Source organism: Neltuma alba, unplaced genomic scaffold (assembly GCF_004799145.2).
Source record: "Neltuma alba isolate B1F8T4 unplaced genomic scaffold, ASM479914v2 tig00012201_pilon, whole genome shotgun sequence".
In the NCBI taxonomy this organism is placed as follows: domain Eukaryota; kingdom Viridiplantae; phylum Streptophyta; class Magnoliopsida; order Fabales; family Fabaceae; genus Neltuma; species Neltuma alba.
The window spans coordinates 256,095-266,660 of NW_021636740.1; the positions used below are offsets into that span (position 1 = coordinate 256,095).

The 10,566-nt window shown below is 35.2% G+C and overlaps 1 protein-coding gene across 1 annotated transcript; it reads left to right on the forward strand.

Moving 5' to 3' along the window:
* Positions 1 to 542: 542 nt before the first annotated feature.
* Positions 543 to 9,293, forward strand: LOC114724887 (protein VAC14 homolog). Its single transcript, XM_028911341.1, has 20 exons — positions 543 to 939; positions 1,062 to 1,175; positions 1,282 to 1,347; positions 2,023 to 2,112; positions 2,199 to 2,318; positions 2,414 to 2,442; positions 2,576 to 2,718; positions 2,805 to 2,899; positions 3,144 to 3,230; positions 3,382 to 3,489; positions 3,619 to 3,710; positions 3,891 to 3,972; positions 4,657 to 4,722; positions 5,485 to 5,600; positions 5,714 to 5,834; positions 5,949 to 6,110; positions 6,264 to 6,392; positions 7,162 to 7,230; positions 8,221 to 8,514; positions 8,787 to 9,293. Exons 1-20 carry the CDS (start codon positions 850 to 852, stop codon positions 8,856 to 8,858), a joined length of 2,145 nt encoding a protein of 714 aa, XP_028767174.1. The 5' UTR covers positions 543 to 849; the 3' UTR covers positions 8,859 to 9,293.
* Positions 9,294 to 10,566: the final 1,273 nt, after the last annotated feature.

Consider the following 10,566-nt stretch of genomic DNA (forward strand, 5'->3'; position numbering starts at 1 on the left):
ACCGGAGGGAATATTTATTTTCCAGATTTTATGATACACGATAAACTTGTTTTATTAAATTCCAAAAGTGTAACAATACTAATGTAAGTCAATAATGTCACAAAAAAACGTAAATAAATAAATAATCTATGAAATACTACCTCCGGTTCTAATTATAAAATCCAGTTGATTAATTTGAGAGATTAAGAAAAGAAGTTAAGTTGGTTATTTGTAATAAATAGGTGTTATTTTTCCTAAAATATCCTTACTAATCAACTATATTAGCTAGAACTACAATTATTAGAAGGACTATCTTGGAAAAAAATACATAAACATGAGAGATAAAGTGGATTGAGATTTTATATTTAAAATCAAAATAAAAATCAAACAGGATCTTATATTAAGTATCGGAGGTAGGATTGAAATGTCAGAAAGTAAGGGCAACTGCGTAATCCCGCGGGCAGTTTTTCAACCCCCGCCTTGGAGCAAATGAAAGAGCAGTCACTGATTAAAAACTGATCACTCTTCAATGCTCCCTGCAAAAAACAAATTGCAGCACAATACAGATAACACACTGGACAAGCAAAGTGTCCTCAGAAACTAGGTTTCAATTTCAATAATTTGTCATCCCAAATTTTGGATTTTGGCAGATCCGAGATTCGGTTATCTATTATCAATTATCCTATCTAATTCCCATTCTACATCAATCAAAATCTCCGAAGTTGGAAATTTTAATTTTATTTTGATCCCTCAGTAGGAGAAAAACCCTATGAAATGTTTCGTCTGGAGCAGGAAAAGACCCGAAAACGAACTTGATTTTTTCGTCTTCTGTTTTCTCAATCGAGGAGTTTCTATCCGGAGGCCGTTGACATGGCCGATGCTCTCTTGGTAATTCCTGCTGCTGTGCTCCGCAATCTTGCTGACAAGCTCTATGAGAAGCGCAAGAATGCTGCTCTTGAGGTTCCACTCAATCCTGGCACATCTCGAGTTTTTTTTTCCTTTTACATGTTGGTGAATTTTGGAGTTCAGGTTTATGGGTTGGCTCTAGATTAATATATAGGTTTATATTGTTTTTTGGACAGGTTGAGGGGGTTGTGAAGCAGCTCGCTGTTGCTGGGGATCATGATAAAATCACGGCAGTAATCAATTTGTTGGTTACGGATTATACTTTCTCGCCACAAGCAAATCAACGAAAGGTTGGGAAAATTACTTCTTTTTTGGCTTTTCCAAGTGACATGATTGATTTCGTCATTGATTTTTAGTTTGCCTTAGTATTTATTTTGATTTAATTTCTTATTGTAGGGAGGATTGATAGGACTAGCTGCCGCGACAGTTGGGTTGACTAATGCAGCCGCTCAACATCTTGAGGTGAGGGGTTGTTCAAAAGTTTTTGTGTACCGTTTTGGATTTATATCCAAGGTTGCTTATCGGGGCTTAGGCCTTGCGGTGAATTTATCTCGTTTGTGCACCAACAGAGAGAAGGGTGTTTTTCTGTTTTTTTTTTTTTTTTTTTGGGGGGGGGGGGATGTGAAACTGTTAAGATTCCTGTGACATTGTATGGTTTAGCGTAAATGTATATCAAATTTCTGCAGTACAAGAATTGGGTAATAGATTTTTCAAAAAACATCCCACCTTCGTTTTTTATTCTCTCCACTATTAGGAGTAATCTAATTTAGTGTGGTGATGGTTAGGCGTTGAAGGGTTTGAATTATTTTTAGATGTTCATTACAAATCTATATATGATGTTTCTTTGTTCATATATTGACCCCCCGTTACTGTCAAATGTCATTGGTCTCTCAAAATATCCCATGCTGCTCTTAAATTTTTGTATCTCACAAGGGGGTGATTGAAAATTTTACTTCTGCAAATGGCGAATTTGAGTCACTCTTATTCAGTTAATGGCGGTTCTCCTTCCCACTATATTCTACATGAAGCATGCATGAATATTATTATTTACTGCTGCATATCTAGGTTTGACATGCTTTAGTATATAAATTCTTTTTATTCTATCCTTATCTACATATAATTCTTGCACTCTGGCAGCAAATTGTGCCTCCTGTGTTAAAGTCCTTCTGTGATCAAGATAGCAGAGTTCGTTATTATGCTTGTGAAGCACTGTACAACATTGCTAAGGTTAGGATTTGATTATGGTGACCCACATATTGCAGTTTTGTTCTGGTTATCTGCTAGATCTAATGCTTGTCTTTTCCTGATTTCAGGTTGTGAGAGGGGAGTTTATTGTATTCTTTAACCAGATCTTTGATGCCCTATGCAAGCTTTCTGCAGACTCAGATGCCAATGTACAAAGTGCTGCTCATCTTCTGGATCGGCTTGTTAAAGTTTGTATTCTGAACTCCAACACATGTTTGATGATTTCACATATGGGTACATGGCATGCATTTTCTGAACATTAAACTTTCCTATGTTGAAACAGGATATTGTGACTGAAAGCGATCAGTTTAGGTGACTGTACTCCCACTTCTATATTATATGTTGTATCTAGCAATCTACGTTTGGCAAAAAAATTTCAGATACATAGGTTCTGGTGCAAATTGCGCTGCTTCACACCCCTCCTTTTCTCTTTCCTTATCTTCAGTATTGAAGAATTCATACCATTGTTGAGGGAGCGCATGAATGTCCTGAATCCATATGTTCGTCAGTTTTTGGTTGGATGGATTACTGTGTTGGACAGTGTCCCCGATATTGATATGCTGGGCTTTCTTCCTGATTTTCTTGATGGTAGACTCTTTATCATTTGAAGGTTGAGAATTTTATAATTTCCTGAAATTTTATTCTACTCTTCTAAGCCTATATAAACTTGTCAGGTTTGTTTAATATGTTGAGTGATTCTAGTCATGAAATTCGTCAGCAAGCTGATTCAGCTCTATCTGAATTTCTTCAAGAGATTAAGAACTCCCCAGTAAGCATCAGCTAATGTAATTTTTTTTCCTTTATGTTTGAGTAGTAGGGATTCTGCCAGTATTCAGAATCAATTATGCTTTTATGTTTGTCATTGGTTTTCCTTGATACTTGTTTGAGGAAGATGTATTGCAGCCATTATTAGGTTTACTGTGCTTCTAAGTCCTCTCCTCCTTCTATATTGACCCTTGCGAAATATTTTGTTCATTTGCCATTTTCTGACTCGAGCAGTGCTACTCTTGAAGTCTGTAGATTATGGTCGCATGGCTGAAATACTGGTTCAGAGGGCAGGATCTCCAGATGAATTTACTAGACTAACAGCTATCACATGGGTAAGTGGTATTACGAGTATACAACTCTTTAGACTTGTCTTTACTGTTTTCTTGATAGTTGTTGCTGGTAGTCCTGTCAAAATGTGTCCTGTGTCAGTGTTATTCATCGTTATTTTATTTCAACCCCATATGTGCTTTCTTATTGCAACAGATAAATGAGTTTGTCAAACTTGGTGGAGATCAGCTTGTTCCGTATTATGCGGACATTCTTGGAGCCATTTTGCCTTGCATATCTGATAAAGAAGAGAAAATTCGAGTGGTAGCTTTACTATACCCTGTTGTTGCCCTGGGTTTCTTTCCTTTTTATTCTTTTTATTTTCCCTTGGGTTAACTAACTAACCAGCTATAGAAAATGGCAAACTTGAAATAACATCTTGCTATGTATTAGGTTGCTCGTGAAACCAATGAAGAACTACGGGCAATCAGGGCTGATCCATCAGAAGCATTTGACGTAGGAGCAATCCTGTCTGTTGCTAGGAGGTGTAGTTTTTCTAACCTGGGAAAGGGCTAGGTTTGAATTTGAAATACTTGCTAATGTAAAATTATGAATTTCAATCTTGCCCTGAGCACATAAGAAGCTGCTGGAAAGTGTTAGCTAGGGTCCTTTGTGTTTGAGCAAAAACAAGTTGCACTGAGTTTTGTGATGGTTTGACTGAACAGACAACTGTCAAGTGATTATGAAGCTACTCGAATTGAAGCTCTGCACTGGATATCAACTCTTTTAAGCAGATATCGTGCTGAGGTGACTGGATTATTGGAGTTCATCTTTCATTTTCACACATTAAGAAGCACTATAAATATGTAGACATGACGTACTGTTGATATGCCCCTTTGGAGTTAAAGCTCATTTACATGCCTACTAATTGTTTGTATGGACTTCGGAGGCAATCTGCTGCCTGTGGCCTAATGGGTTCTTGATTAGGTTGAGAGGCTTTGTGTTTTTGATAGCCGCAGGTTGGCTGTAAACAGTGGACTATGTGATTCGGTTGCTTTTATACTTAATTTTTCCAAGAATAAATAACGGGAGGCTATGTGATTTCCTTTCATTTATACTTGCAATTAAGGATCTAGAATGATTATTATTTATCCTGTTTAAAGTCATAATGATGCTACCTGTTTTTAATTTCTGGTCCAATTAAGAAAATATGAGGTTACCTTGTCATTCCTTTGTAAATTATGTTGAGGGACATACTGATGGAGGTAAAAGGATTTTATGATGACATGGCTGTCAGAATGGATACAAGTTTTCTCTAACTGTCAATTTATTGGATATCTCTTTTTTTCTTTCTCCTCTAAACTTTGTGCAAAATTAATTTCATTGATCTCAACCTCTCCTCTAGGTATTGATACGAATCACTCTACAAATGTTTGTGCAAAATTAATTTCATTGATCTAAACTTGTTGACTTTTAATGTCCAAACAACAGGTTTTGACATTTCTGGATGACATATTTTATACCTTGCTGCAAGCACTTTCGGATCAATCCAATGAGGTAGTTTCATTATCATGATAGCTTGCTCTCCCTCCCTGTTTTTTTTTTGGGGGGGGGGGAGGGTAGACAGCATTGTTTTCTGTGTTTCATGAAATTATATATTCCTAAGATCTCTGAGCTTATAATGCTGGTGAAATTGTGTTTTTTACTATATATCTATTTCAAAGATAATTTACTGGTTATATAATTTCAACTTAACGCATTCAAGTTATATATATACTCCTCCAATCCTTAATATAGGACCCAATTCTTGAGTTGGTTTTGGTCCTAAATATAAGACCCATTTCTCATATTTATCAATTTTCTCTAAATTACCCCTATAGATACTTCCTCAACCATAATTAAGTAAAAGAGAGAGAGGGGGTATTAAGAAAGATGATTATGGTGTTTTAGGAAAAATGTGTTAATTTTCTTATAATTAACTAACTTACCTAATTTCCTTAATCTAATCAAATTAGTTAAATGGGTCTTATATTAAGGACCGGAGGAGTATATATATAAGAATATTTAGCTGAAAATGCGTTTGAAAATGTATTTCTTATTGTCCAAATTATCATCACCAGCCTTGGATGCTTGTGCAAGAATGTGAAGTGGCCTAGCAATTCTACAGCATGATATAGATGTGCCTTCTTGGCCTTAGTCAGCTTAACCATAATTTGTTTTGAATTCCCGTTATTCTTGTATGCTGTGATGTTAACCTATGGAGACTTCAGTAATAGTTTTTATTTGTTGTTTATTTATAACAGTTTTGTTTATGAATAGGTTGTGCTTCTGGTTCTTGATGTTCATGCATGCATTGCAGAGGATCCTCAGCACTTTCGAAAGCTTGTTGTTTTCCTAGTGGACAGTTTCCGGGAAAATAATTCTCTTTTGGAAAGGTATTTTTCCTTTTTTCTTTATTTCATGTATTCACGTGGTTATATAATATTGCTGAAATATTTTATTTTGAATATCTATTATTTTTTAAATTTTGAAAAATTGTATATCTTAGGCGTGGTGCTTTGATAATCCGTCGGCTTTGTGTGCTTTTGAATGCTGAAAGAGTGTACCGTGAATTATCCATAATACTAGAGGGGGAATCTGATTTGGATTTTGCATCAATTATGGTTCAGGTTAGTATTAACTTGTCTGAGAGTTTAATTAAATTTATAGCATTTGTGATAAACTCTAGTAATCTTTTTTCAAGGTTTTATTTCCCTCTTCGTTTGTCCCCCATGATTTTTCAGGCTTTAAATTTGATCTTACTCACTTCATCGGAGTTATCTGAGCTTCGAGATCTTTTAAAGCAATCTCTAATAAATCCTGCTGGGAAGGATCTATATGTTTCTTTGTACGCCTCATGGTGCCATTCTCCAATGGCAATTATTAGTCTCTGTTTATTAGCTCAGGTTGGCATCTACAACTCGGTTATGATCAAAAGTTTCCACTTCAACGCTCTCTATTGCACGTTTACACAAATATACTGTGCATACTATTTGGATATATGATTGTTTGCCTATGGCTTATGTGTATTGTAATACAATTCTGTATCTTCTGAACAGACATATCAACATGCGACTGCTGTGATTCAATCTCTTGTAGAGGAGGACATTAATGTTAAATTTTTGGTTCAGCTGGATAAGTTGATTCGCTTGCTGGAAACTCCAATCTTTGCGTATCTTAGATTGCAGGTGCTAGATCAAACCATGTTTCATCTTAACTTGTCTTAGGTCCTATGTCTGGTAGGATATGATTAAAATGGAGGTGCTTGTTTGTTTCTGTATGATTTTGATGCCAAGCCTAAGAAATAGTAATTTCCCACTATTTTCTGCCCCCTCTATATAAACTACTTTTGGCCCCCTGTAATTTATTCCATCTATTAGTGATCTTTCCATATGGTAACTTTATTTGCCCTTGTTCTTTTTCAATATGGCGATTGGAATATGTTGGCCAGTTTCAGGCGAACACACTCCTGTAACATTACTTGTTTTTAATTGCTGTATTCTTTTTACTTTTTGAAATAAAAAATGGATATTTGACCTCATTAGTAGGATGATTGGTTGCCACTTCATGCAGTCTAATTACGGCATTCTTATTTGAGTTTTTTCTTTGTTCCTCTTGTTGATGAGATGAAAAATTAACTCATTTTTTCTTTCTAATGAAGCCATTCCTGCGGCATCTTTGGCTGGATTTTTTCTTATTCCTGTTTGAAAAGATAAGAAATTCAGAACAATGTGGCAAATTGTATTTTAGAATATTTATAGTCACTCTCAGTTAGTTCATCTTTTATATTTGTTGCTCCTTCCTTTGTCAAGTATACCTCTTGATCCTCATATTAGGCATACTTCTATAATTGACTATAGTTTGAATAACTTACAGTTGTACTGAGATTAATCAGGTAATTATCAGTGGCAACAAAAAAAAAAGGTAATCATTAATCCTCGTTTTTCAATTTTGCAGCTTCTTGAACCTGGAAAACATGTATGGTTATTTAAATCATTGTACGGTCTTCTGATGTTGCTTCCTCAGGTGTGTTCAAGTAACTTCAACCATTTCTTTCTTTCTTTCTTTGTTTTATTTTGTGGGGTATTAACTTTAACCATTTCTTTTGAACACTCAACTTTTAGGGGCATTAACTAGTAAGGCTGCATCCGTATTCCCTCCTTACTAGGAGGGGATTTCTTAGACTTCTGACGTTGCTCAAATTTGTTTTCATGCTTGGTTTTGGGAACATTTATCAATGAGGCATAATATGCCTTGTCCATTCGGGAATATATTCTGATAAACCATTCAATCCGGTTGTTTCACTGACATGCCTGCCCTTGCTACATTTTGGTGAAAATGTTTGCTATCTTGCTGCCAAAAAATAGATATTTAAGTTGTCCATCAGAATTTGACCTTTGTGTTGCTGAACATCGTGGGTAGGTTATTATCTACTCCTCCGGTCCTTATTATAAGACCCAATTTGACTTTGTATTTGGTCCTAATTATAAGACCCAATCCATTTTGTCTCTTATATTTATGTATTTTTTTCCAAGATAATCCTTCTAATAATGATAGTTTTAGCCAATATACTTAATTAGCAAGGATATTTTAGAAATAACAACACTTATTTATTATAAATAACCAACTTAACTTACTTCCTTAATCTCCTCAAATAAGTCAATTGGGTCTTATAATTAGGACCGGAGGAGTACAATTGTTTCGAATGTTGATACTTGAATCTACTTTGTATTTGTAATGTCATGTCTCTGTTAAATTTTGCATGTCATTCACATTTTTGGGCTGGGCTGTTTACTTTTAGCCATTCAGAAGTCTACGATGCTGATGACATTAACGTGGTTGTTGAACGTTTAATCTTTTAATATATCGGTTTGCTTTCTTATGCAATACTTTTTGTGAGTGCATGCATATTAATTTACCGTGAAGAAGTGTTTTATGTATAAATTAATGTTAGCCTTGTACTGTTTGCTTTTATGTTATTGAGGTTTTTACTATACCTTTAACACCATATTGCAGCAAAGTGCCGCCTTCAAGATACTGAAAACTCGTTTAAAAGCCGTGCCCTCGTATTCCTTTAATGGTGAACAATTTGAAAAAACATCATCCGGGAATCCTTTCCAAATTCTTCATCAACTGTCTGGATCTCAATCTATTGAGGATGGTGATATGACCCTCGATGGTGGGCAGTCACATAACGGAATCAATTTTGCCGCAAGGCTTCAACAATTTAAGAAAATGCAGTACCAGCATCGCATGCATGCTAGAGCACAAGCCCAGTTGCGCAATAATTCCACATCATTGCCAAAGGAGGTTGTCCTCTTCACTCTCTCTTCCACTGTTTTCTCTACATTTCTATTAAATTTTTGGGGGTGAGAATATGAACACGTTGAAGATTTGGGGTGAAGTGAACCTGGAACCATACTGGTGTTGAACTTGTTTCCGTATATTCATATGCTTCAACGCACAAGTGTGTGTGTGTCTACGGACACACGTATAAGGATTTCCGGTCTCCATGTATTATCTTACCCTTCCTTTTCGGTTCTTGTCTGTTCCCTGATCCCCGTTACTGGTGGTTAATGCAGGGTTCCCAATCACAAAGACAGGAAGGGGAACCGAGGCGATCTCAATCACCTGACCTTAATCTCCTCATTTAAGATCATCAAAGAAAGGCTCCGGGCAGCAGCAACTATAATACTATTTAATTAATTAATGTTGTTTCTGCCCACTTAGAGTCTTACCGTGCACTGATCCCACAGGGTATGTGAACTTTGAGTGGGATTGGGTGTAAGTTTAACATGTAAAATTGTAAATTCATAGAAGTTGGCTCTTTCTGCCAATAGAGGTTGAGATGGTGGTGAAATTGGAAGCTTGGGCTGTACCGGGGATATTCTTTTGAAACGAGAGATTCCCACGTGGTTGTGTTGTTTTTTTATGTAAACCATGTGGGCTAGTGGCAATGGTTCTTATTTCCAAAAGTTGCATTTTGTTTACATGTTCACTGTCTACCACCATCTTATTATATACTAAAAATAATTGGCACTGCGATTAGAAAACAAAGGCCAAATTAGTATCTTGGTATCTTACTTGTACGTTTGCCGTTGTTTCTCTCAGGAAAAAAGGGGGGGGGGGGTGTGTGGAATTCCTTTTGTTATACATTTTACCCCTGCCAACTAACGCAGCATGTGAGTCTCAACTGGAACTGTCACCTTCCAGTCGCCTTTTCTGTCTCTCACATTTTCTATCACTTGGTCTTAAAATTTTTTTGGAGCATGAGATCCAAAGTTTGTGGATGGAAAAGGCGTGCTTGAGATTTGTTTCATTTGGACCATACAATTATTGGATTTAACCTGGTAGTTTTGTGTCTGTATATATTTAGTCATTTAATTTTATGTAAATTTTTAATTTCATCTTTTAACTTTAAAAAATATATTTTAGTCCTTTAATCTTAAAACTAATAATAAACATTCTTAAATATTAATATGTTAAGTTTATTTTTTTAAAAGGATTATGATTGTTATAAAAAATTATTCTTTAAATCTAACGATTTTAAGAGTAAAAAGCTAAAAATATACTACCTCAAGTCTTAATTATTAGAGTTAATTGACTAATTTGATGAGATTAAAAAAGTAAGTTAAATTAGTTATTTATAATAAATGTGTTGTTTTTTCTAAAATATCTTTACTAATCAAGTTTATTGGTTAGAACTAACATTATTAAAAGGACTACTTTAGAAAAAAAATGCATAAATATGAAAGATAAAGTGAATCGGAGTCTTATAATTAGGATCAAAATAAAAATCAAACAAGGTATTATATTAAGAACCGGAGGTAGTATTTTTTAAAATTAAAAAATCATATTAAAATTTTATATAAAGTTAAAACGATTAAATATATATATTAAAGAAAAACAGTCCCTCTAAGTTTCTGTTTTCATTAATTTGCTTTTGCCGTTGCAGCCGCAGGAAAAATCACCATCGCTTCTGATGGCTTGCTAATCTATATGTTCCGTTCCATTAATTGAAAATTTTGGAGGGAAAAAACAACTAAGAAGGGAATAGAAGCCAAGTTGCATATTGCCATCATGTCGGAGTCAGCAGAAAATTCCTTCCGATGTTTCAGTTTGATAAATTTACTCCTAAATCGTTGTCACCAACAGCCGCCCATTGAGATGTAGAGGTGCGACTAAACATTTTTTATTCTGTGTTGGGGCTCATCCCATGATTTATCATCATTAATCAATCGTAAGAAAAATGACGACGCTAACTTGGCGCCCCTTGGGTGCTTCTCTATGGTTGGTTACTTAAAATGTGAGAAGCATAATTATCCTACGGTGAACTTTCTTATAGTTTTAGACATAGAATTG

What these genes read in the sequence shown, in the direction of transcription:
- LOC114724887 (XM_028911341.1), top strand. Translation starts at nt 850, where the DNA reads ATGGCCGATGCTCTCTTGGTAATTCCTGCTGCTGTGCTCCGCAATCTT. An exon ending in TCTTCCTGATTTTCTTGATG is followed by an intron (nt 2,719 to 2,804) that starts GTAGACTCTTTA and finishes TAAACTTGTCAG; the next exon opens with GTTTGTTTAATATGTTGAGT. An exon ending in GACTAACAGCTATCACATGG is followed by an intron (nt 3,231 to 3,381) that starts GTAAGTGGTATT and finishes TTATTGCAACAG; the next exon opens with ATAAATGAGTTTGTCAAACT.